At 37.1% G+C, this 27771-nt stretch overlaps 1 protein-coding gene across 4 annotated transcripts in view; it reads right to left on the bottom strand.

The window, feature by feature from the left end:
* The window catches only part of OLFM3 (olfactomedin 3), a 63376-nt gene extending 58504 nt beyond the window's left edge, over positions 1-4872 (bottom strand). For 3 of the 4 annotated variants that reach the window (XM_074598240.1, XM_074598245.1, XM_074598246.1), the window contains exon 1: positions 4462-4766. In XM_074598240.1, coding sequence (XP_074454341.1) covers positions 4462-4530 — 69 coding nt within the window. In that variant the 5' untranslated portion in view covers positions 4531-4766. Of the gene's footprint in view, positions 1-4461 lie in introns of all 4 variants that reach the window. The other variant, XM_074598241.1, reaches the window with a different exon arrangement.
* Between the last annotated feature and the right edge of the window lie 22899 nt (positions 4873-27771).

The following is a 27771-nucleotide window of genomic DNA, read 5'->3' as shown; positions in this document are numbered from 1 at the left end:
AGTGAATATCTTTCTGTGATTTTATATGCCATATGGCAGATGTGTATCTTTGAGCATGGATGAATAGGAAATATATGAAGTATCTTTTTTTCCAGGACTGAAAGGGGAGAAGGCATTGTATTGACCATCACAGGAAAAAAACAGTAGTGTTAACAACAATCTTTGGTCTTTACCCATTGACTGAATTATTAGCGTGAGAGTAACATAACTGGAGTGACACCTGGGAGAAGACCCAGGATATATGGATAGCAATAGGATGTTCTTCAATGGCTATTGAATCATGGTGCTCAGAAATGGGAGAGCAGACACCAAGCGAGAGTTGACCATGTGCAGCAGTTAATGATTTAGAGCATTCTTAAATCATGCAGGCTAAATAACCATATATGATTTTCGTATTGACTAACTACTGATACTTTAGGAAACAGGGTAAATTAATTTCCAAGTAGCTAATGAGTTTTCCATTTAATTTTGCAGTGCATTGTAGTACTATGAGTCATAATTCCAACAAAAATAGTGTATTATGGTAATCCTTGTTTGTCCATAGTATTCTTGTTATAAAATCTCATAATAGGATGAATTAATTTGTATTGCAAAGCAGCATGAAAGCAGTGCACTCTTCCTACTGACAAGTTCTTGAAATCTGGGAAAAAGAAAGATTTTAGCGGCTAGTTTTGTAGTCTGATTATGTGTGAAAATTGCACATTTTTAATATCTAGAAAAACAACCATTCCAAAGACCAAAATGCAAAGTGTAATTAAGCATTCAAAAATAGATGACTGGTTTTAAATTTGCTTTTATTTTTTAATGTTATTATTCCCAAGCATCCTATCATTCTAAGCAATGAATACAGATAGCAGTTGCTTTCTGTAACTGCCCTTACTTAGCTTCTGTTTGGGATTGTACTTGGCAGTCTTCTTCTGAAACATTTTTTTGTGAAATTCAAATAACTGAAGCCCAACAGATGTAGGATATACAGCCATTATAAAACTTTAAAGGCATAAAGTTCATTAACTGCATTGAAAAATGAACATATTTTCCAGGTCTATTTAAATTTTCAAAATTAAACTTTAAAAATGCCATCTAGACTTTGAAACCTGATGTGGAGCAGCATTACATCACTATAAAATGCTTACTTCATTATACTAGTGTGATTATCAAATGATGTCCAGCAAAAGCAACTCTTATAAAATAAATCTACTTTACATACTATGAAGGTCATTACAGAAATCTCCAGGCTTGCAGGAAAACAGCACAGAGATGCCATCTAGCAGTAACTCTTAGAAATTTCCTAATATTTAATAGTTCCTTCTTTCAAGATACTGAACTTAAGTGTAGGAGAAAGGAAAGATTTGATATTCCAAGCCCTTTCCCTATGGCTGGCTTCCTGCTGAATATCTACCCACCCTGCTGGAAATAAGGCTTTACTGAAATATATTATCATTTCTTGTATTTTCTATATAAATACAGAGAAAAATTAGAATCAAATTAACAGATATAACATTTAAGTAACAAAATTGTTATTCTGTAATTAGCAGTGAGAGCATTTAAAATTAATCAATAGTGAGCTGTCTTCCATTTGTTAAAGAAGAATTTCTAGAGCTGGTCAATATTCTATATTGTGTTTAGCATAAAAAAATGAAATAAAAAAGGATGGGCAGTAAACTACTATGGTTGAAATAAAATCTTAATGTACCAGAGATTTAGAAATAAACTATATATCTATTTTGTTACATATTTTACCATAAGAGGGCGATACTTAAACACTTTACAATCAGTAAATAACCTAGTAAGTTTAGCATAAAAGCCCTGTCATAATAAGAGTGCCTGTGGACAGCAGTCTTGAGTCATTGATGGCCTGGTACTAAATCAAAGCTTTTTTTTCTCAGGCATTATTTTAAAGTCGTTTATCAGTAAAATAAGTTATTACTTGAATATTAATTATGTAGGACATGAATAGGAACGAATTGTGTATACTTTGACATATCTGATGTGATTTATTTTCATAAACTGAACAGTTTGTGAGTGTCAAGGGCATGTAAAAAGTTGTCTTACTAGTCATGATAATGTTGCACAATTTTTTTTGTAAAAGAAAGAATCTATCACCCCCTTGTTTCCTACAAGTAATTTCATATATTTGCTTCCCAACCTGCAGGGCAGAAAATTACTATTCCATTTCAATTTAGCATAAAGCAAGATAAATAGCTGAGCACTACTTCCACTTCTAAAGTGAGATTTCAGTCACAACTTGTACTTATTTGCTAAAAAAAACACTGTAAGCATTTTTACATGTATCATTTTTCACAGGAATATGAAAACTGTTGTTCATAGTCAACAAAACTAAATGATTATCTGCTGTGTGGCATCTTTTTTAAGCTTAATGTGGTGTAGCATCTTAACCAAGGATCTGAGTAACCATTTGATTTCATGTTTTTATTTCTGAAAACCCAATTTAGCTCTGATAAGTACCAGACTTTGATTAAGGGCTCTTATTTTTACATAATCTTAAGGACTTTTGAGCGTTCTGGCTCATGACCCCTTCACAAAGTTAAAAGAGCCTGCAATGAACGTTTTAATATCCCTGAAAATGTCACAGAGAGTGATGAGTAAAAGGCCATTTTTATGCCCTCTGCACAGTATGCCACAGTAAAAAGGGCTAGAAGCAAAGTTTCAAAAGTTAATTTATGCCATTTCATTCCAGTGGCTCATCCTGCTTTTTCGTGCTGGATGGTGATAGACACATGAGATGGAGCTTTTCTTCCCACTGTTATTTTGGGGCATATCTCCAACACCTGAACTAAAAGAATAATTCTGCCAGCTGAAGCTCATTTGCTTCGTTAGTGGTTTTACTCTTCTGTGGATAGACAGTGATATGAATTTTGCTTTTCCTGCTTTCATGCAGGTTCTTTAAGTCTCTCAACTTTAATAGATCTCAGTAAGTGTAACAGAAGATAGAAAAATAAAGAAAAATGAGTGTGTGGGATTATAATTATAACGTGACCATGTGCTGCTATTCACACAGATGTGGAACTTCCGTGCATTGCCTGATGAGTCTCTTTACAGACATAGCAATACCTGATACTTTCAAATAGCTCCTATTTAATAATCCTGATATAATTAATTATTTAGCTAATGTTATTAATCCTATATCACCTCCTGCTTTTTTACGTTGTCACTGTATCTTACTGATTAAAAAGCAGTCAGAATACTGCAGCTGTAAATCACATTTCCAATGAATTGCTTTTTAAGTTCTACCTTCATATTTTTAAAGAGGAAAATAGCTTCCATATTGTTAGAAATTCAGTACATATTTGCGTATGATTAAGTTATGTGTTTAATGCCTTTTTTTAAAGGAAAAAGAAAACCTGCCAGAAGAGCTGAACATTGCCTCATACGGCTGTCTGGTACGTAAACGGTATCGTTAAAATGACATTCACCACCATACAATGTAAATTGTGGCAAGACGGTACAGACTACTGCTGGTAATGGACTGCAATGCTCTAAGAATGCTTTCTCTCCTGTTACTTTTCTATGATGCTCACAGTTACAAGATTGCATGTCACAAAAAGATAAATGGGACAAGTTCTACATCTGTGAGATGCAGCACTACAGACATCTGCAGGCCTGGGAGGGGGTCAGTCATTATTGCTCGTAAGTGGTACAGTGCAATTCTGATTTTTTTGATGATTTAATCTAAAATCACCTTCACAGGCAAGGCTGCATGGCTAAAACATGTTGTTTACTTTTATCATTACTTCAATATCAGATGCGATCTTTCGGCAACCCGCACACGTTTGAAAATATGGGAACTCCGCCGCAGCCCAGCGCGTGGCTGTTAGTCCTAAAATCAGTGTCTTCACGTGACAGAGCCTCCGGTTCCGCTCCAAACAAGTGTATTTCCAGCGGCAGGCTGTCGGTCGGTGCCTGCTCCCAGCAGTGCCCAGCTGCTTCCCCGGCACTGGTGCAGTCACCGAGCGCTATGAATCCCTCTTTGCCCAGAATCGGACCCATCGCCGTTGGGCCAGCCGGACGACTACCGGCCGGCAGCCGCGGACGAGCCCCGGCGGCCGCCCCTTCCCTGTGCCGCCGGTACAACTTGTGCTGGGGTGGTGCCGGGAGGAGACTGCGGGAGATGTGCGGGCTCTGGGTGCCGGTGCCGTGGCCCCGCTGCAGCCTGCCCGCGCCCATAACCGCCCCCCCCTCCGCCCCGACCGCTTGCATCCCCGCTCCCCCGCCTCGCACCGCGAAGCCACTAATCCCCGGGAGCGGGGACAGCCGCTTCCGCCACGAACTCTCCCGGCCTGGCCTATCGGACAGCCAAGGACGCGCACCCGCATCTCCCCGCAGCCATCCGGCCGCCCGGCAGCGCCGCATCGCCCGCCTTGTGCGGGCCGGCACCGCCTCGCCTTGCTCCGCCGACGGGGCGAACTTGCCGTCGGCGGGGCTCGCCCGGCCGGCTCCTACCTTGGAGGGATCGAGGCCGGCCAGCAAGGACAGCAGCAGGAGGTTGAGGATGTTGGCGGGCGCCCGCATCCTGACGCCGGGGCTGCCTCTCCGCGCCGCTCCCCTCGGTCATTCACTCCGCTCCCGCTGCAGCAGCCGCGCTTTCCGCCCGCCCGCCGGAGCCCGAGTGGAGGCGGCAGCGGCAGCCGCCCGGGGGACGCTCATTCCGCGGGCAGCCTCGGCGCGGGGAGGGCGGGCGGGCGAGGACGGCGCTGCCCGTGCTGCCGGAGCGGCTCGGCTGCCCCGTCCCACCCCCGCCCCTCCCCTCCGCCCCCGGCCGGCCCACCCCAAAAGTTTGGGGCCGGGAGACGGCGGCGAGCGCGGCTGGAGGGGCGCGCGGAGCGGGGCGGCGGATGTGACATCACCGCCGCTGTGCGGGAGCCGCGCACTGCTCGCGGAGGACGGGCGGGATGAGCTGAGGGGCGCGACCCGGCGGGCGGAGGGCGCGGTGTCCCCTCTCACGGGGCGGCTCTTGGTCCTCATCACCCGAACTTCGCGCCCGGCGGCGGCTGGCGGAGGCTCCTTTCTCCGTGTAGGTGCGGCGCTCCTGAAAGGGGCACCCTGGCCCTGGGAAGGGGGCAAGGGCAGGCTGTTGTGGAGAGCCGCACGGGGAGAGGGGTTTCGTCTGGGGGATCCCATCCTTTCACTCCCTCACCTGGAAAGATAAGTCAGGGCTTGTCTAGGCCCCGAAGAGGGGAAGGCTACGGGTCTGCTTTCCAGCTGGACCATGGGCCAGCAAGGCACTATCATGTCTCCTTGCTTTAGCCAGTGAGCTGTGGTAGGAAGGCCTGTATATGTGAAGGTTGGTGGAGGTCTCTGGTTCAGGAGTCCTTTGGGGGTCCCTCCCAAGGACACGTCGTAGCATGCAGTCAGGAGTTCCCTTTATTTCAACCAGCGTATCTGCAGTCAGGCAGCATTGGGTTGCCAGCCAGGGCTCTGGGTGGGCTCCTGTCTACCTGTGCAGCAGCTCATGGTCACTCTTGCATGCCTACAGATGTGGACGTGCAGGCCGGGGTGTGATTTGGCTTCTGCAGGGTTGCACCTTCAGCACAGCTGAATGTGGCCCAGATGTAAATCACACTTAGAACATCCCCATCCTGTTAGTGTGGGCAAAGGATGCTAAAGTTTTGATTGTTTTACCTTGCAAGACTCGAGCTCGTGATCTACGGTCAGGATAACCTTAGTTATAAGATTATAACTTAGATTATTATAAATGATTTTTTCAGCTTTACATGGTAAAAATGTATTAGCTTTACAGTTGGAATTTTTTGGTCTTGATTAGATTCTCTGGGGTCTACATCATGTACTTTTTCAGTAGCTAGCACAGAAAAGCCAAAACCGTTGCAGATTTTTAGGTGCTATGTAATCTCAACAAACAGAAAAATAGATAAAAATATCCTGACAGAAGCAAAACTTCAGTAAAAAAAAAACACACACACACAAATCCAAGCTTGGGAGGGTGTTTTGGTTGAGTGTCTATTAGGGTGAGTGTCCTGGTTTGAGGTAAAACAGAACCAATTTTCTGTTCAGTAATTTTACTTTTCAGTTAAGTCTCTTCTAACCAACTGAACTCTGAAAATAACGATGTATTTTTTTAGGTAGTAGTCCGCTTCCAGATTGATAAGACCTGATGTTTATAATTCATACCAAGGAATGGTAGGCAGAGATGCTCTTGCTTATACTTATTGCTATGACAACCAGGGTCAGCTGATTTCATTAATTTGTTCCATTGGAGGGTTGGAAGTGGAAGAGCGTAGAGGGGTCGCACCTGCAGGGAGGAGGGGACAGAACAGGTGACTCAAAACTGACCCAACAGGTATTCCATCCCATCTGCATCATGCTGAGGAAAAAGCTCTTTCTTTAATGGCTGGCATCCAAGTAGGACTCTCTCTGTTTGTCTGCCTTTGATCCCAATCTGTGCATTCCTGAATTCAGCTCCTGTCCATCACCGAGTCCGGTCTGGGACTTCCCCAGTGCCTTCCAGTGACGTGATCATCATCCTGGGAGCTTGATACTGGTTTTATATATACTATATATATTTTTTTTTAAAAAATTATTATCTTTCCATTTTGTTATTAATATTTCATTAAAGTAGTTTAGTTTTGTTTTAAACTAACAAGTCTCTCTCATCCTGTCCCTGAAGGGAAATGCTCTCCCTTCTCTGAAAGGAAGAGGAGTAAAAGAGAGGATCTGTCATTCATTTTAGTGGCCAGCCCAGCCCAAACCACGACGATGAGTACGGACAGGGCATGGTTTTCTAACTTACTCTCTCCTAGTCTACAGGATTGGTGCCTTTTGTCTTCAGAGACTGCTGCTGAAAGCCAAATGCAGCAGAAATTGTTCTGCCCACATTCTAGCTGAAAAGATTGCATATCCCTGGTATAATGTTCCCAGATCAAATATGACAATTTTTCCTACAGTGATTTATTGTATTTTTGAGTTCTCTGAATTTCTTCTAGGGTTAAAATAACCAGATTTTCTTTTGTGAGTAAATCAAAGTGGTAAGATAACTTAGAGATGCCCCCTTTCAGTCAGCAGTATCTTTTACAAAGATACAGTCTTTCATTTCTGTGAAAGGTAGACCTACAAAGTGTAGTTCCTTATGACAAGAAAAGAAAATTATAGAATTTATGAATGAGTTTCCATTGACATTCCAGGGTCTGCAATGGAAAGAGCGTCCTCTCTGGTATAGACTCTATTGAATTTCCTTCTACAAAGAAAATATAAAAAGATACAGAAAGGAGACTAATTTAGTTAATTTTTTTTTTCTGTAGAAAAGAGGCAAAACATCTATTTTCTATGAAATAGCGATAAAAAAATACAAAAAAGGGGCAGCTGCATGTATTAATGTGGATTCAATAAGAAGTAAAGTAATGGTACCAAATCACTGAAAATCTGAGGTTCTCCAAGGGAAAGAGTGAACGGTGTTTTCAAAAGAAACAATTTATTATTAAGAAAGAACGTAGATTCTAAAGTCACAAAGGCAGGTACGAAGGGAGTTAGATCTTTTCTAGAGTACCTTGGTGACTAATTCTCTTATTTTTACCTACCTTTATTTTTCCCACACTTTCCTCCCCTTCCTTTTTTTCAGTCTATCATAGATAAAATTGGCAAAATGTATGAACTATTAAATTAATCATAGAATGCAAACTTTATGAAGAGCTTCAGTGATGTGGTATGTTTGTCCTGTTCCTGATGCTTCTTGGAACATCTGTCTGAAATCAGTAAATATTGAAGAGGACAAGATAAAAATAAAACAAATGGCTCCCCAGGCACCTGAAAAAAGTGAGACTTCAGATCGCCTGAATTCCTCAGATACTTTTACGTGTTACAAACGAATAATTTGTTTCATAGATGAAAAGATTCTAAAACGTATTTCAAAAGGATGGCATAAAGTGACCCAGTTCTATTCCGCTTGTTTTCAACAATCCATTAAGAAGAAAAAGAAAATACGTACTAGACTTACTCCTCTACCTCTAGCGACCTGACAAGTCATTTTTTTGTCAGAAAAAAACTGTCTGAAGAGTGGTGACAATAACTAACAATTAGTATCTGAAATAATTGGGTTTGTTAAAACGTATCTGAAAGATGAAACAAAATTCAAGTCTGTATGAGAAGTTTTTACTTCTGCTGTTAAGTTCCAAAGTGGCAGGGGAATACCTGATTCTGAAGATCTCTCTCTAACAAAGCTTTTAATCATTCTTAAAACCTGTGAAATTTTACATGAATTACATTTCTTCTTGAATTCTTTGTGTGGAGACGGCAGCAGTCAGGGTAAAATACTCAGTTGTGAGTATTTTAGAAAAGGGCTATCAAAAGCTTTCCTGTAGGCATCAGTTATTAGCAAAATGGAGGCACGCTGACTACAGCTTGTCTAGGTAGTGAAGCATATTCTCAGTGTGTGGCTAAAGTTATAACAACTTCCTTTTCATACTGTATTGCAAGACGGATTGCTAGCAGTTGGAATAAGACAGATACTTGTTCACTTGGGTACGCTGGAAACTGAAGTTGATAAATTTAATGTAGGTACTGAATTATATATAAATAAGTTCCACGTTCTGCAATCTGAGTTTGACAGCTCAAAAGTACTGTCAGGAGTTATGATAAAAGACAACATACGTATGCATCTGTAGAAAGACACTCAATTATCTATAGAAGGTCACATCTAAAAACTGTATTTTTAATTGCAGTGCTATCAAATATTTTTTCTAGACAAGAAGACTTTTCATTAAATCAATCTTATACTTAGACTGAATATTTCATGGGTCTTGAATTTTCCACTAAGTTAGTAACGCAGTCCAGATTTGGAATTTTAGGCATTCTCTATATTTATTAAAAGAATGAAAAGTTTATGGAATTGGGAAGAGGGGTTGAATACTGACCCCTGTTGACTTTAATGGACCTGAAATGTCCTTGGAGACCATAAACATGTCTTTCATTGCAGAAGAGATTTTGATATTTCAATGAGACTAAAGAGAGAAAAAGATAAAAACAAAATTAAGCTATCAATGATAGAGAAGCTAAACTTTTATGATAGATTTTGTATTTGATTACATTTGTAAGGAACGTGAGAGGAACAGATTGCTTGAAGTGTTGTTAAATCAAGTGAATAGAAAAATCAGTAAAATATTAATTTGTCTAATTTAGCTAGGGAAGAGTGTGTAGATGTTAAATAAAATACAGAGATATTGCAGATATGGGACAAAATTCAGGACTGCTGTAAATTATTAAATTTGCTTTTATTTGGATAGATTTTGCCATCCAATTGAAATAGACATTATAGTTATCAGTCATGTAAGGAGAGTCATCTTTTTTGGAATGTGTCAATACTGCAACCTCACTTCCTAATCTGCATTGCTACATTAGTTAGTTACAATACGGAAATGAGGTTTTTGAAGCATGTTTTATCAGTGTAACTGTCCTAGTGATGATTACTTTACTGAAGAGAATTGTGTAATTAGGTCAACACTGAGTATTTTTTGAAATCCTACTAATACCTGAAAAATGTATTTTGTTTTTTTTTTTTTGTGTACGTTATCAAAATAGGAAGGCGAATAAATAATTATTGAAAATAAATCTAGCAGTTGATATTTTTCCTACTCCCTGCTCTCTTAAAGTGACTCTTTTAAAGGAATTTTTGTTACTCAGAGTTTTTTTAGGAACTTTTTAGGAACTTACAAAGGAAAATTACCTTCCTTTGTAAATATCTCTATAACAGTGCACTGAAAATAGTTAAAATTCAAGTTTCTGAAAACCGATGATACTAATGTTATTTCCCAGTGAGGCTGCTGTCAATGCCAGTCTGAAGTGTACTGTAGATGTAAGTAGCTGAGAATCAGCATAATTGTTACCGGCTTCGATGAAGTTGCACATGACTGATGTACAGAAATATTTAAGTACTGGGTGAAGTGGACAGGTTTAATAGAGAGCCAGTGAGTTAAGCACCTCCTTCAGGTCTTCATCTCTTTCTCTTAAACTATCCGTATGTAGAATTTACTTTTGTTGAAGTTTAAGTTCAACCTTAATTTTAATTGGTGAAGGAACTGCCCCAGGTGTTTAGAATTCATATGAAATACAACAAAGACTTATTGTGGAAATATAAGTTGTTTTAAAGCTAATATGAATATCAATATTTGTAAATATTTCTATAAAGTGATTCAGTTTGCTTTGTTTTTCTTTCAGATATAATTTATGCTTTTTATTTTTATTCAGGACTTCATGCATCAAAAACAAATCAGTAAAATAAATGCTCTTTCTGGCCTTTTAGGAGTTAACATCATCTTTACTTTAGAGCACCATATGTCTATAGTCTTTTCAGATTTACAAATCAGTTATATTTAAATATAAATTACTGTATAAATAGAAATTAAAACATGTAATTAAAGATTTTATCAGTTTGAAATGTAGGAATGGCATTCTTCATGAAAGTGACAGCATATATGAAGTACGCTTATCTACCAAAAATGCTTTTCCTAGAAGATTATGGAACTCTGCTCACAAGCTTTCTGATATTTTCCCCTTTCCAAGACGGACAAGTACAATACAACATATCCCATCGGTGGCCTTTAAGCGTAATATTGGTTATGCGTGACTTTTGTAATTTTAAATATCATGAAACTTAAGGATTAAGATTCTCTTTTAAAATATCATAAGGACAGTAAATGTATTCTTGATGAACTGTCTGATGTTCTTAAAATTGCACAATCACATTGAATACGTGAAACTTGGAGAACTAAGTTTGAAAATATGTTTTATTTCAGAATTCTAGTGCATATAGTAAAATCTAGTCAGTTTAATAGAAATTTGGTTTAGCTGACAGATTTTGAAAATAAAGAAGGTACAATTACTCAATATGAATAGGAATAATATAATTTTTAAACAGTAAAATATTCAGTTGGCATAATTGAAAATTGGTTATCTGTATCTGTAGAATGTTTTAATATTAAATACTATTTCTAATTTAGAACATAATTACTTTGCAAATACATCCTGCAAAAGTAACAGACAGAGCAGTATACTGTATGAGACACATTTATGAATTTATTTTGTAGTAATTTTAATGCTCTAAATGTTTATATGCAAGCAAAACTAGTTTGTGTCTCATAGCTTATATACGGACATTTATTGACCAGAGTGTCATAGTAAAGAGGCGGATTGCAATATCCCTGTGTAACAACATGGTGTTTGGGGGAATTGAAAGGACCCAAATATCCTCAACTGTTGATCATTGGGGAGTTCCTGGGGCTCAGCACCCACAGGTCTGGCTCTCAAAATAATAAAAAAAATTAACAAGGAATCACCACTAAAAGTTCAATTGCAGTACCAGTCTTTGTCATAATCACTTAAGGGCACAAGTACTTAGAAGAACGATTAGGTCATGATTATAAATTATGGTGCAAACATTCTGATGGATTTTATGTTCTGTTCTGTTTTAAGGTTGTGAATGTTACCTTCATATTTGATGTTTTTTGCCAAATGGAGAATCAGTGTATCTAGTATCTCACGTCTGTCTTCTGTGCAGAAATTTCTGCTGAATGCAAAATGCATGAGTGCTGAATGCAGAAAGAGAAGTTTGCATACGAATTTGCCACAAAGACAAAAAGAGGTGGGTGTTTTTCGTAATACAGTGGTTCATTACTTTGATTTTTAATCAGTTTCAATTTTTAAAAGAACCTTGTAGTATGGTACTATTTGTGGTACTCTTGCAATATTCATGGTTCTGTCACATATAGCCAAGAAGGATGCTTGTTATAGCTGATGATGTAAACTCAGGCACTGTTACGATAATTTTTGTTAGTTGACACATATTTGATATTTTAATTCCAGCTGGATGCTAGAATATAACTAATCTGAAAAAAGTAATTGTCTAAGCTCATGCTTACTGGCATTCCCGTGATGCTTCTGTAGGATTAGATTTTGAATACTGATATAGGATCATGGCTGTGAACAGTATGTGTCAGTATTCTCTCTGAGATCAGTTTAAGTAGTGAGACAGCTGTTTTAAAAGACAAATGTGAGGAAGATAAATATTTAAAAAAAGGTATTTTGGTTTACTTCATACAACATTTGTTAGGTTCTAAAGTTAAGTCTTTCTAAAAAGTAAGTTGCTGTGTCTCTTGGCAATTATCACATGGTATCTGCTCATCTTAATCTGTGAGGAGAATATCTGGGTTGTACGCTAATTGTCATGAGTGAAGAGACCTCCAAACTAGCTCCATCCAAACAGTATAGGTGCTCCATCTCAAAGCAGTACAGGTGTGCTCACTAAGAGTTGCATTGGGTTAACAGTTTAGCAAATTCTGCATTCCACAATGTACAGTGTCGTTTGTTTGCTGTTTTCTCATACTAATATGAAATTTAGGAAACTATAACTTGCATGCGGGACATTATCCCTTTTTTGTCACATTCCATTTGCCTGGTGTTACCCCAAATGCTTGAGACTTGTCTCTAGTTTTGTTTTGATTTTACTCCTATCCTGTTGCATAGCGGCAACAGAGGGACAGATGAGATGATTCCATTCATTCCAATTCCTCTAATTCATAGCTTTGACTATGATATTTGGTCAAAGTATCTCTTTGGAACACGGTATCTCTTCTTTAGAGAAGAAAATTTATGAAGATTTTCTTCAATTTTCTGTAGGATATCAGCCCTTTTGTAAACTCCAGAGGGAATAACTGGATTATTAATCCATAATAAATAACTGTAGTAAAACTATGATTTGAAGCAAAAGGTCTTGTTTTCCCTCATACTGTGGTTAACGTTCCAGTAATTTGGTTGGTCTTTTGGACTGCTATCCCTTATTTCCTACTAGCATATCTGAAAAGGGGATTATACCTACAACATCTGATATTCAGGAAGCATAAAAGCTACTAATACCACATGTTTCAAGACATAAGGAAACCCTTTTTCACCATTAGGACAGTCAAGCAGTGGAACAGGTTGCCCAGCAAGGTAGTACAGTCTGTATCCTTGAAGGTTTTCTAGACCAGATTGAATAAAACTCTTGAGTAGCCAACACTGACTTCACAGCTGACTCTGCTTTGAGCAGTAGTGTGGACTGGATTATCCTATGATTCTGTATCAATGTGAACAGTGGTGATCTGCACAATTGGTTTGTCTCTTCTGCTGTGTGCGGGACTTGGAGCCGCCTAGCTTAGTCCTCAACTTATCTGGGAAAAAAATAGGCGCTGTATTTCCCATCAGTATACGTTTTTGGACCAATATGACATATATTATATAGTCTTATGTTTATATAAACACATATGGGTTTATTTATAAATAGTTTTAGACCACTTTGATGTATATTTTTATTTACAGGAACAGTAGTGTACAAATTACTCATTTTTCTAATTTGATGTGGTTTTATTGAAAATCAAAAGTAAAAAAAATGTATGGAGTTTTGGTATGCCTCTGCTTTTTTTTTTTTTTTTCCCCAGAAGGTAGCTGTAGTCTTTGTAAGAATGGTATCAAGCTTTCTCATAATTAAATTTTTAAAAAAGGTCGGTACTCTGTGCCGGCCCCCAACCATTGTTTTATAGGAACTTCAGCATATATATTATTGCTACTTTTTTATCTCAAGCCAGAGGAAAGCTCTTTAAATCAGAGTAACACTGACTCTTGACAGTGAGATACATAAACTATGAACTCGCTTGCTCACATCTGCACTGCATGAGTGTTCACAGAAATCTCATGATCTTTTTGAATATACCCTAGCTCCAGCTGTTAAGCAGCAGGCTCAAAACCAAAGCTTTAATGAATTCTCTGAGATATTCTTCTTTTTCATTTTGAACCTGTGGGCCAGAGAAACATAAGATACTACCAGTTCTCTTACAGAACCTGAACAGTCCTTATTTGACTGGTGAAATAAGCTATGAATGAGGGGTTTGGTAACATATTCTTGGAAGGCTCTACACAGCTTTTCTTTCAGAGAGTAGTACAAATCCCTTGCTGTCATATTCAGCAGATGGCAGCATGCATGTTAACTGGCTGGGTATCTGCTCAAATCTTTGAGCTGCCATGCCATATTGAGTACAAAGTAATTAATTTGTCAGTGTCTTTAAGGTCAATCACAGTGGAAGCTTTCAGTGTGTTAATGTAAAAAATCATCTTTACCCTGAGGGGGCACTGTCACAGCAGGTAGGAATTAATTGTGGAATTAAATTGCTTTCTTCCTAGAATACAACTGCGTTGGAAGAAGAAAAACATAAAACCATCAGAGTGCAGTTAAGGACCCTGGTGTTTTAAAGTGCAGATTTAACGTTTCCACACAGGCATATCTGAGTGGTACCAGGATCAGGGTCTGGGGATTAGGTCATGCAAAAAAAAAAAAAAAAAAGTAAAAACAAAGTGCCATGACCAAGCAAATGTCTATGTGTGACTTCTTAATAGCAATACTCATGTCCTTTGAATCCTGCCAGTTTTTTGTATAATATCAGGTCAAGTGTGATGTAGGATGCCATATTATCAAACCCCTGAATATGAGCAATGAAGGCATATGATAACTGTAAGACAAATTGCCATGTCAGGTAGAAAAAAACCTTGATTTTCCGATCTACGCAGGAGATTGCAAGGATGGTGTTTTCCATCGTAGTGTTCTTATCAGACTTGCAGATGCAGGAATAATGGGGTACTGAAGACAAAATCTAGAATGCTATCTGAATTTTTCAGCTATGCCAGGGCTCTTAAGGTGAACACAGGTGAAAAATGTGATAGACTTTTGATTGTTGCTGAATATTGGAAATTTGCACTTTATCTAGAGCTGAACGTATTGTAAGAATGGAATTTGCCATTATTTTCTATGTTCAATTTTATCTTATCTGTGTTTCTTTTTATACCTTTCTAACTATTCAAGCAGCATTTCTTCTGTTTGTGTGAGTTTGTAGAAACTGAATAAGGCCTATTGATGATATTCATGTGAATATGAAGATAAATTGATATCTTACTATCTTACGTTTATTTAGGAAAGATTAATGAAATATGGCATCATCTACCAAAAAAAGATCATTATGATGTGATCTAAAAAAACAGTCACCCAGGCTACTATTAATGTATTAGTGTATATTACTAAGTAGTACGAAGTACTGCATACCTCACAAGAAATGTTCAAAAAACTGCATGAAAATTTCCCAATGAGTAGATCTTACTATCTAGTTACAGATAATTGGCAATATAGGAAAATGCTAATTTTGCTTAGTAATTTGCTGATAAAATTTTTCATTGCAATTTAAGCATTTTCTGGAGCAGCCTAAGTTGCTGATCCTGGAGAGATTTATATGCGCAGTTATAAACATTCAATGGATAAAATCCATTTAATTTGGTAGGACTGTTGTCTGTCTGTATTTCCATCAGTGCAAAGTAGTGGCATTTATTATGTATCAAATGAAATGTGTTTGTAGATCTTTGGAAAAATAGGATTTGCATTTAATTTGGGTTTTTTTTATTGTTTTTTTTTTTTTTTTTTTTTTTTTTCTTTTTTTCCCAACTCTTGGACACACTTAGCTGTATGTTGCTTGTGGAACCTTACCAAAAATAGTCCACATAAACTTCAATTTCACTATACTATCTTTTCTTTAAACATAAAAGCAAGTTTCAATTATTGTCTCCCCCCCTCCACCCCCCAATAATTTTCTGGTCTGAACAAAAAAGTATTTGTTTACATCTAGTCCTAGACTCTTCTACACTTCCATAAAGTCATGCCTGGCTCATGCTAAGTTCCTGCTTATGTTTAGCTTGCTTTGTCTTTATATTGACAACTGGCTTTCTCCAGAAGATTACGGAGCTTGATGATAAATACAAGCCTACTACTGTAAGGGTCTCTCAAAATGTAGGAGGAACCATGTAAGGTAATAGACTATAAGCTCCCCATTCAAAACTTTAAGTATCTGTAAAGAGTAACATAAGCCTTAAATCCAATTTAACACGTTAGACAAAAACGGTGGCAGGTGAATGATTTACTGAAGAGCTTCATTTTACTTACATTTTGAATTTCACTCCCACTGGGTGTTCGCTTGCTCTTCATCTCTAAACTTTTTTTCTGTAGTATGGAAATCGAAGATTGATGTTGCAGGAGAAAATGTGACCCCAAAATGACTCTCTTATTCTTGTTTTGAGGCGTGGTTACTTCTTGCAATATTCATGAAGAAGTGTGTGGACAATGATGGTGAAGTCCTGATAAAAAGGATATAAACCGATTTTGTAAGTTTGTGGTTGTGTATGTGTGTATAACTTTAATATCCTTTCTGTAAATCACACTGTATCCTACTTCAGCATTTGCAACTGGTACTGAAAATGCAACTCTAAAATGGGAGCCATAATGACAATTTTGTAATCTGTGAATTTTTGATCTGCTAGTGACATCGTAGGGAAGAAAAGGCAGTTGAGAGCACTATGAAAATGTGTGTTACTGCGTGTTACTGCATTGCTGCTATCATTATGTGATAGATATTGACATTTACATGAGAACAAATGGAAACTTTTGGAATTTCTATTTCATGGAGAACTGATATTTTTGACATTTGTTTCATTCTGAATTGGTCAAAATTTTCCCAAACATTTCATTTAAAACGATGTTTCAGCAAACGGGTACAGTTTTATACTATTATTGATATTTCTGAGAATTTTTGAAGGTGCTTAATGCATAGCTTTCATGGAATTTGTATTATTAAGGATATCCTTTTAATGCCTTAATTTTCCAGTGAAGTTTATCATTTTAATAATGTTTCTCAGATAAAGTTTGATGTGAAAAATTGACGAATAGCTGAAATGTTTCTTGTCTGTAGTGATTTAAAAAGCAGCTATTATATCGTGCTGTGCTTTTAAATACTGACCTTTGAAGGAATATTATATTAAAAAAAAATTGAGGCTAATTTGATAGTGTGAGTACAAGTAACAATGTACACTGTATTTTAAAATTATTTATAAACATTTTGAGAAATATTTGTTAAACTTGAGACAAACAACTACTATTGGTTGAAAATTGTCAAAATCACTCCTTTTCTTCAGTTAGTATTATTTTTTAAAAAGTAGTGAATTAATATTTTCCATCTTAAAAGATTTTAATGCAAGTTTTCAGTGGATTAATTACATTGTGTGTCAGCAGAATATTTTTAAGCTTTTATGTTGTTAATCTGGGTTGCTAGATTGTGCCACATTTTGATTCTTGTATTGATAATTTTGATTGTTCATTTCAATCAAGTTGTAACATATTTTAAAAATTTTATTTAAAAGTTTTGTTAAGTGATGTTTTTAACCCTAACAAAACAAAATCAAAAAGTACCCTCCAAAGTCCGAGTAAACCGTGATTATAAAATGGAAATTATTACTGTAAAAAAAAAAAAGGAAAAGAAAAAGAAAAAAGATAAATAATTCATTTGAATATGCATTTTAAGATGCATTTGATTTTTCCCTATATTTCAACCAACTCTAAAAGATAAACACACTGAGTTTGGAGTTCACCGATTCAGTGGGAAAACACTGTAGTACCTTATGTTACCTAGAACCATGGCATGATCTATATTGGGTTTTTTTGGAATTTCCTCTCAGTATTACAAAAAAGAAATAGGATTTGGGTTTTTTTTTTGTTTTGTTTGACAGACAACCGTTTTCGTCATGAACTGCCTGCGTCTTTGTATTGGCAGTCACCTGCATCTTGCAGATTCTTTATGTTAAGTATGGATGCAGAAGATATTTGCAACTATAATGTACTTTCCCACTTGGTCACTCTTAGTTCCAATTTGGCGGTGCAGTGGCTCATGTAATTTGCTCATTGATTCACACCTCTCCTTTTCTAGCAGACAATCTAATGCTTAGGTTGTCTCTAGCAGATGTACAGGCCATTTAAATAAACTGCAGAATTTCTTCGGCCATATTTTTGTGAACACTGCTATCAACCAATATAAATGTTGTGAGGTTTTGTTTTGTTATTATTATTTTTTATTCTGGAGCTTTTTTGTTGTCTTATTAAAATATTTTCCAGTTTGATAAAGGCAGTATAATATAACATGGGACTGTTTTACACCTTACACTTTTGTATTGGAGAAAAGGCCAGACCTTCTCAAAGGGATGTGTATAACCTTCAGTGAGGTTTTGAAATCAGTAATCATTCCTTGTGAGTGTATCTTATTACAGTTAAGGCTCTTACGGTGTTGTAAAGAACTGGGAATCTGTGCACACATTGAATATACATGCATTAAAGACTACCTTTTACTGGTTGATATTTAGAGCTAAGCCTAGAATTAGATATTGCTTTTGGCTAGTGCTTTTAGTGTGATCCTTTGTTCGGCTCCAAACCTGTTGGAAATTACTTATATTCTAATTTCCTGGAGAAGACACCCAAGACACAGTGTATGGTGTTCCTGAAGTTATGTTAAACAGCTGGAGTCTGATCAAAAATTTTCAAAGTGAGTATTTAAAGATCAGTAATTAATGACATAGATAATGACAAATTTTCAGTGACATACTTGTTTACAAGAGGAATGTGGGAGTGGAGAGGTCATTGAATCCTGGCCCTAGTATTACATGTGACCTTTTTGCAAGACAATTAAGCTCCATCCTGAAACTAGCTGGAGGACTGATAAAGGTAGCTTCATAAGAGCTTCGTAGCTGATCTGTGAAGCAGATCTTTGATCTGACTTAAATGGATATTTGAAACATTCCAGACAAATGACGAGGAAGGTGCATGTAGAAGTGGAAAGCGTTTCTCACAGCAGAAAGAGTACTGTAAGTCACAGCCGCTAAGTAGGTCAGATAGAATGGGGTAATAAACGAACGCTTGGGCTAGTGCAAAAATTTTACAAGGTCTAACTCTGCTTCTGGTGTTACTTTGTTATGCAGCCCAAGAATGTAATTTCTGATGACTTCGTATTCCCCGCACTGTTAAGGAAGCATTGGTAATTGTTTCTTAAATGATACGGAAACAGAAATACAGAATTTCAAATCTGTTAGTCCCAAGAGGAGAAAAGAAACAAGCCAACCCACATTTGATGAACCACACATCAAGAATTGGGAGCATTCTACAATTCACCTTTTAAGCCTAGGTGATAGACCCATTCAAAAGCTCAGTGGCAAGGCTTCTGGCATCCTCTTTTTTAATATCTTGCTGGGTGTGCTAGTTATAATTAAAGTCTTCAGCCTGAATCCAAGGGGAGCCTGATGTTACTGCCAAACTCTTACAATAGGGCCTCTACTCTCTTGACATCCTCCAGTAAAACCAGCACAGTCATAAAGGAATCACACTGTGTTTCATACTGTGGAGGCTTCCCATCTACACCTGTCCTTTGAGAACTTAACTCCTGTAATATGGGATGTAAGGTTTCTTTTCCCAACTAATTGATTTCTGCAATTAATATGGAGTGTGAGTTCAGGTGAATCTTCTGTGAAAGTCAAGGATTTAGGTAATACAACGCACAAATCAGTGTTCCTGTCTTTCTACAAGTGTATTAGTTTCTTAACTGATTAAAGAAGACTGGAGGGAAAAGAAAGCTTTATTCACATAATAACTTCTATTTTTCTTTCATTTGTGTTTGAAGTCAAACATTTGCTTTCTCGTGTTTGAGTTTGTTACAAAATAAATGCCAATGTAAACCCACAGCTTAGAATATTAATGTAACAGAAGAATAATTTGAAGAAAGAAAAACAATTACCTGTAGACTAGGAAGTCTTAAAGTCTTTTCACAGGCAGACTTTAAACATTGGTTTTGTCCAGTTCATTCAGACAAGAAAACCAACAGTTTGGACCACTGTAAGCTTTAACTTTGATTCTATTATTACTGTCACTCAGCTGTGCTGAGATGCTTACAATCAAATTATAAGTTATTGGCACTTTTTAGGGCCATAGTACTGAATATTTTGCATACAAATCCATTGCAGTGAAAATTCTGTTTACCTTATAAAAATGGTCAAAACTGTCCAAATTATTATAGTCAGGTTTTTTGCATAGACATTTCATACTTTAATGCAGTTAGGCATAGTATGAAAAAGAAGGAAAACTTCGGATTGGGCAGAACTATGAGGTTAACCAGGAAGAGAATGATAGAAGCTTATAAATCTATAATGGTTTACAAATTCTGTATGTGAATTAGTTATTTGGAAAGTTATTGAAGTCCTTACTGTGTTAATGAAATATTTGCTGTGGGCATCTATTGGCTTAATTTAATAACTGGATGCTAGAAATCACAGAGAAGGCATACAGTGGTTCCAAACAAGCTTCTGCCAGGGGTTAATATAAAACCCTGAATCATTAGTTGAGAAGATGCTGTTTCCATCTGCCAAGGAACACGTATAGGGCTTGTGTTGCAAAGGTATGAGGCTTAAGTTCAACAAAATGTTAAATACTTGAAAATAATTGTCCAGAAATACAAACGAAAAAGTGATGCTTTTTGGAGAACTGCTTCAACAGTAACAGACTGACAAGAGATGAACTATGTTGAAAAGTTTTTGGGTTGACTGGCTTATTTGTTTTGATCCTGTTTCCTACAAGGGAAAAAAAACAGTCACATTGTTTCTTTGCTCCCTCCTTATCTTCCCATTATTTTTTTGAAACTAGATGTTGGCTAATTTAATCCAAATTTGAGAGGGATAGAGGTGTCAAAGAAATTAATTTCATACTTGCTTTGGGGAAAAAAGTATTACTGGTGGTACAGAGGACAGACTTACATTAGCAGTGCCCTCAGAGAAAAGGTTTTATATTTTACTGTTCTGTTGGACTTGCTAGGTAGGTGATCAGCATATATTTGCTTCTGAACCAGCCATGGGCCAAAGGAATGTCTTACACACCTGAGAAGTCCTTGGACAAGGTGAGCATACTTTGAAAGAGAAGGTTTCTTAATCTTTTATTATGCAATCTCCAGATAGGAGAATTTTCGGCTGGTGTTGATGACATCAGTTTGGTGGTTGCTGCTTAAATAATACAGTTTCTATGTATGAATGCATAGAAAAAGAGTATCTGGAGTTTATCAGTTTTCAAATGGATAGATGCCTGAATGTATACTATCTAGGTCTAAGACAAAGTATTTTAGAATATAGTACTAAATTGTATTACCTTATAGACCTGTAGCTGTCATTTGTGTTCAAACACTTTTGAGTTGTGTCTCAGGTAGAAGAGTAACATTACCTTTGAAACAGCAGTTTGACTGGGCTAGCATATGGGCATTGTTCCCTTAGTCTGTTAGATTCTATAGGAATGTAGTTAGCTGTGTTCAAAATGTAAATTCACAATGAATTGTCTTGTCTTGTAGTGAAATTAATAGACATTCTGCATATTTTGCTAATTTGAAAACATTGTACTAGAAGCTCTTGATTTTATTATTCAGCCTTCTAAACTGAGAAAATGTTTTGCCCAAATAGATTTAGAAAATTAATTATTTGAAATAATGCTTTGAAATAATTCTTTGAAACATTACTCTCAAAATTAAAAACTACCTCTTTCAATCAAAGCTCTACAGAAATCTTGCTAAAAGTTTTTTAACAGTCTCGCTTTTCCCAAAGTATTAAATGATAGCTTTTAAAAACATGGTAAGGATTTTAATGTGACTTGAGTCTCATTCTGCAAGACTGACTGAAACAAGAAGATCAAAGCGGGATCAAAGGCACTCGTATAAGACAAAAAACAGATATAAGCAGTAGGTGCTTTCTCAAGAAGCTTTACATAAGACACCAAAGATTTGTAAAGATGGCACAGCTATCCAGGCTAGTAACGGAAGATATTAGGAGTGCTTATGTAAAATTTTGCTATTTGTGTTTCAGAGCTTCAAACTGTATTCTTCAGAATAATACACAGTTAGGTTGGTTGAAAAGGTGCATATGAAACTGTTTATATTAATTTATTTTTGTATGTATAGAACTTACGTACACACAGAGAAGACTAAATGTGACAGTTTTCATTGTTTTGGTAAACAGTTTTCAATCTCTTTGAGGAAAAATGGTGTTTGTTTGGTAATCAAGAGAACATTACTTAGAAGGAAATCTTTCCTATTGGCCCTGATATTTTCTGACCTGGGCAGTTATGGATTTTTTTTAAAAGTTTGGAGGGATAGAAGTTAGAAAGTGTTTACACTGCAGACATTTATTAATTTTACACATAGCAGTGGAAGGGGAATGGAGGTAAGATAAGGGGAGGGACTGTGAATGGAGGTATAAAAAGAGGGAAAGTGACTAAACCAAAAATGTTGAGTGACAAAACAAACAAATCCATAATAATTTTTCTTCTCGTTACCTGCTTAGGCTAAAAAGCCCCAGCCTTAAGCACATCCTAAAAACGCATGCTTGGCTAAATTTGTGTTATTTTGAATTATGTTATACATTTTGAGTTTCAACTAACTAAAACTGAAAATACAAAAATACTCCCACAGCATTGTATTTATAATATTTCTAATCAACTCTTAATCAGTAAAGACTTGCTGTATTATGGTATAACCTTGTTGCATAGATGTAGTTCTTTTTTCAAGAAAAGGCATTTAATAATTACAGATGGCAAGCTGACCTGAGATATAGGAACCTTTTGATAGTTACCCGTGGTTAATTTGTAGTATGCCGTTCCCAGGAATCTTGGTTTGCTTGTATGCGTACACCTATTGCTGATATTTAAGTCACTTACATTCTGTGTACATATATAGCATGCATATATGGCTGAGGGAGCTCTATCTGTTGTGTAAATAACACAGAGCCTTAGAAATGTTTCATGTCACTTAACTTTCAGGCAGAAGAAAACAACCCCTTAGTAGGTGGTTTTGGTTTTGTTTTTTTTCCTTGTATAATCTACAGTGATCTTAAAATTTAGTTTAATTGCTCAGATGATGATTTAGGATCCCTTATACTGGAAAATATTCCAGTGTTGATGTTTTTGTTGTCCCTGTTGTGTCTCAGCATCTGAGTCATAGTCAGAATTGAATGAAGACTATCTCTTAGAGTACAAATGCTGCTTGAGAAGATGTCTGGAAGAAGCAGTTGCTCTGCATGAAAGCACACTCGCTGTATTGCTATCATAAAGTAACATCAGAAAATATGTATGAGCTAAACTGGATGGAACCTCAGTTAGGTGTAGCAAAGAATAACTGACTGGAATTTACCCGTGTCTGCTTGGGCAATGTACTCAATTCTTAATTTTTACCTGTGGTGTCAAGCTGATGATTTTACCTCTCTATTCTTAGTTGTGTATTCAAGAGCTAGTGCAGTTTTGTCTTCTGGCTTCTCTCCTAGGCTCAGACTAACAGCTCTCAAGCAAGTATTTTGGGAAGATTGAGACTGAGTCTAACTTAATAAGAACTTGGGCATAGTTGTTGCCAGTTAAAAACAGTGGGGTGCACAGATCCTGGGTATCATTTTTTTTTCTTCTGTTCATTTCAGAGGAGTAATTGCTGGAAAAATGTTAATTTCCTGTGAGCCCTGTGATAAGCTGCCTAATTGTGTCCAGTCACAGTTTATATGTGGGTGAGGTCAGGCACAATCTAGTTGATGTAGCAGGTGTGCTCTCTGCACTGTTTTCCTGATTTTATACGTTGGTGTTGGTACGGTACTCCTTCAGATCACAGTGGTCTAGATCATTGCAAATTAAAAAAGAGATTAAATGAAAGCTCCTTATTTGTATTTGCTCTGCTCTCTAAGTGTGGCATATGGTCTTGCGCAGACTAGGAGTAATTTCTGTGCCAGATTAAATATCCTAAATACAGACAGCATATGAAAGCTAAGCAAAAAGAAGCATCACAAGCAAAATGCAAAGTTAAACACGAAAGGTATCCATAAGCTCAAGCATATAGCATTAGGGTCTCTGTGTTAGCAGATGTGTGAAAATCCATAGAATTTTTCACTCCTTTGTAAATGTTTAATGGCCCTAGGGGAGCCAAGCTTTAGCTCATGAATCATTTGCAACTCTGAAGCAGTTCATATTTCTTACCTGTTCCAACTGTATTGTATATGAATCACTAAAGGGCTATGCTGGTATGGGGTCTGCTAGGTAATAAGAATTCCTATGGGAAAAAATGAGTCAGGAGATGTGGTGAATCCAGTGTCACTTGTTTGTATTAGACCAGTTGTAGACCCTGCCTATTCTTGGCCTGTGTATTCTTGTGCAAGGATGCCAGGGTCCTTTGGAAGATTTCACCTCCTGCTTGGGAACCAGTCCCAGGGGCTCTTACGCTTTCAGACATATGAACATTTTAGCATGCACCTGTAGGAAAGAGAATATAAAGGTCATTGATGTAAGGGGTAGTTAAGGAACATTTTCTCTGTCTTTTTTCAGTGAGTTAGCAGGATTTGGTAGTGTGGGGAAGCAGAATAACATTGATGATAGAGGCTGTAAGTCTCTGTACACAAGATGTGGTGTGTACAAAACCTGTATGCACTCTAGCTTAAGATCTTTCCCACGCTTCCACCTTTCTTCCTTTTGATTTAGTATGCGTCTGTTTTTTTTTTTGTCAGCTGCAAGTGTGTTAGCCTCTCTGGGGAATGGGAAGCTTTTCCCCTCATGTCTAGTTTAGCACAGGTTGTCAACTTCACACCAACCAAAGCACTATATTTTCTGGTGAGCAGATAGTTCATAATGCCACAGTTCATCGGGTAACAGATGGCTGACATAATTTGGTCAGAAAGGACCTGGAGCCTTAATAAGACATTCACAGTTGTAAAATTTCATTGAAAGTCTTACAAATCAAGTCAGAATCAAAATCTCATTGTTTGGATGAACATGAAAATGCTTGTCTAGTATTCTCATCAGTTTGATAGTAAGCCTGCAGAAGCACAAGCAGACTAGGAATCCTGACCAATGTCTAATTGGTATACATTCAAAATGATGGTGGGGGTTCGGAGAGAGTGAGAAAGAAAACAACTTCCTTATAATTACGTGAAAACAATAACCTAAAAATAAGATACGCTTGGTTTTGTATTTATTGACTGCTCATCTTAACAGCTCCATAACCACAAAGGAAATAGCTTTCATTTAAGGCACTATAGAGAGAGTACTATCTGAAGAGGGCTTATTGCTTACTATCCTTCATGAAAAGATGTGGCTTTTAATGAAATATGCATAAAAGTCATTTGAGATATGTGACCTACACAATCACACCCGTCCTGAGAGGCTAGGGTAGAAAATTATTCTATTCATAATAATTAAACTCCCCCTTTGTATTGTTTCTCATTAATTCAATATTATTCTAAAAAATAAAGCTCCCACAACAGTTTTAGTAATCAGCCTTTCAGATTTATGAGCTATTTTTATGCTAGTATTGTTCTATAAGACAAGGCTCCTTGATCAATTGCCAGGTAACTGTTTCAGTCTTTTCCCAACATGCTGCTAATCCAGCACATTGACTTATTTTTAATTGAGTAACTTCATTATTCAGAAAATCCCCTTTGTCACACTTCCATAAACATTAACGGTATTTTATACAAAAAATAATTTAAATATAATCATGTTGGTCCCTTCATCCCCATCTCTCTTCTTGTGCAGAAAAAATAAAGTTCCCAAGCAAAGAAGGAACATACTGGAAAAATTAAAGAAGCTTATCATCATTAAAATTATTCCTCAAAGTACAAGACCAATTTTAATCATAGGTCCAGATATAAGAGAGCTCTAAGATAAATTTTTGGGAAGCTTAAAAGTGATTTCATTATACTTTAATGAAAAAAATGACACAGTTGTTCTGTTTGTCTGCAAGGAAATGTTGTATCTGAAGCATATGATAAGCACACGTACAATGAGAATGTAAAAATAATGACTAAACAGAAGTGATTCAGGTAGTAACATTTTTAGGTTGAAATAAGGAAGAGATTACAGTGACAGCTTGCTTTAAAGCAGTATGTTTTATGTTACCCAAAATTATGGAATCATTGAAATTAACCTTCATGCATACTGAGTTACCTAGTTACCGTGTACCAGCTGCCTCCTTTTCAAGTGAAAGAATGGCTTTTGAGTTCAGGTGCTCTTCTGTCAACACTTAATTATTCCAGCAACAGTCACAACAATGCCTCTCGTGAAAAATAATAAAAAAAAAGGAAGAAAAAAGTAATTGAATGGTATCTCTGAAAGGATCAAGAGGCACTGAGTGAGGGAGGTGGTGTGATTAACAACACTAACGGCCTTTTCTACAGGATATTGTTGGTTCTTATAATGACTCTGAAATGCTTGACATTCATGACAGACAGAAGGAAACCACAGAGAAGAAATCTTTGAAAGCCCTCTCTAAAGGAAACTTTATATTTTATGAGCCTTTGTAAGAATCCTCCCACAATAAGAATGTTCTTTTTTTTGCCAAGGGTGAGAAAAAGGTATTCCCATCACCCGACATACATATTCAAAGCATGTTCCCTTAGACATCAGTGTCTTGCAGCACATTAAACAGTCTAGCTATAAAAGATACCCAAGCTACCACTATAGTTGATTTTTAGCTATATGTGCCCCTGATGGCCAGTCATTATAAATTCTGTTAATTTTCTACCTAACAGTAGCTCAAATAGTAGACTTCATAGTACTGTTTTCTGCTTTCTGTTTGTGAACCATGCTCAAGGCAGTGAAGGCAATGTCAGTTTCCAGTCGGACTTCAAGGAGACCAGCTATACAGCAGCTGATAGATCAGAAGAAAGATTACTGATGGAAAGAGTAACCTGCACAGGACTTTAGAGAACAATATGGCGTAACATCACTTTAGGGAATCCAGATATCTGCATGGATGATACAGAGCCTCTACAGTGGGTAATCAGAAGCTGGCCTCTATTAAAGGCAAACTTGCGGAAACCAGCCTAAGGAATAACAGTCTGTGCCGGCTGTGTTATTTCTGGTAGTTATTTTATCATTTAGTATTCATTTTTTAACTTTAAAACTGATTGATCATTTATGTGTTTCAACATTAAGGCTTTGTTCCGAAAGGACCATACTGTGTGCTTGTTAGCTAAGCTCTCTGCCTAATGTCCACAAGTGCATATTAAGGTATTGAAAGTGCTTTTTATGTTTGTTGATTAGAGTGATCACAATTATACCTAAGAGGTCAACTGAAGGGTGCCAAGAAGCAAACAGCAGCCTGCACATTGATTTAAGTAAATGTAAGTAAGCGCTGAAAACCATTTAATCCACAAATACTATGTTGCAGACTCTGAGTGCAGTACAGTTCTTTAGCTTGGTTGCCATGTGGTAGTTCAGATTGAAATCCACCCATGATGACAATACTAGTGATCTGACAGATTGTCTGCTACTATGTACTAATACTGTGCTACTGTTACTACTGCTGCGACTAATACTACTATATACTGATACTCCTGATACTGACTACTGATCACGCAGTCATTTCTAAAGTTGTGCCTGCTGACAGAAACTACCCTGCTTCTGCTTACTTCAGTGTTCTTTGTCATCGGTGTTCTTTGGCATTTCTGATGCTCTGTGTGGTAGAGTCTTTAAGACTGCTTTAAAATGTGCTAATTCGGTCTTATGTGGAAAAAACAATGCCATGTTGATATACATATACACGTCTGTTGTGCATTTTTTTGCTTCTCGATTTTGCTTTTGTGCAGACTTATACCACTTTCTTCATAAGGGATGTTTGCATAGTGTTGTGCATAGGGGTAGATGGTGGTGGAAGATTTCTCCTTTGGGAAATTGCCTTAATATCTTTATATGATAAACATGTGTGGTGGGTTGGTGTTTTCAGTTTGTTTTGTTTAGGGTGGCTTGTAAAATGAAATACATAGTCCTTCATATATTTTTTTCTCTGCAGATAGTTCATTGATGCAAAACAAGTTGTGTCTTTCTAACTGGATATCTAACCCCACTAATTCGTAACAATTAAAAGC

Source organism: Larus michahellis, chromosome 8 (genome assembly GCF_964199755.1).
Source record: "Larus michahellis chromosome 8, bLarMic1.1, whole genome shotgun sequence".
Taxonomy (NCBI): Eukaryota; Metazoa; Chordata; class Aves; order Charadriiformes; family Laridae; genus Larus; species Larus michahellis.
The sequence above is the reverse complement of the archived record's forward strand: the minus strand, read 5'-3'. Positions and strand labels throughout refer to the sequence as shown.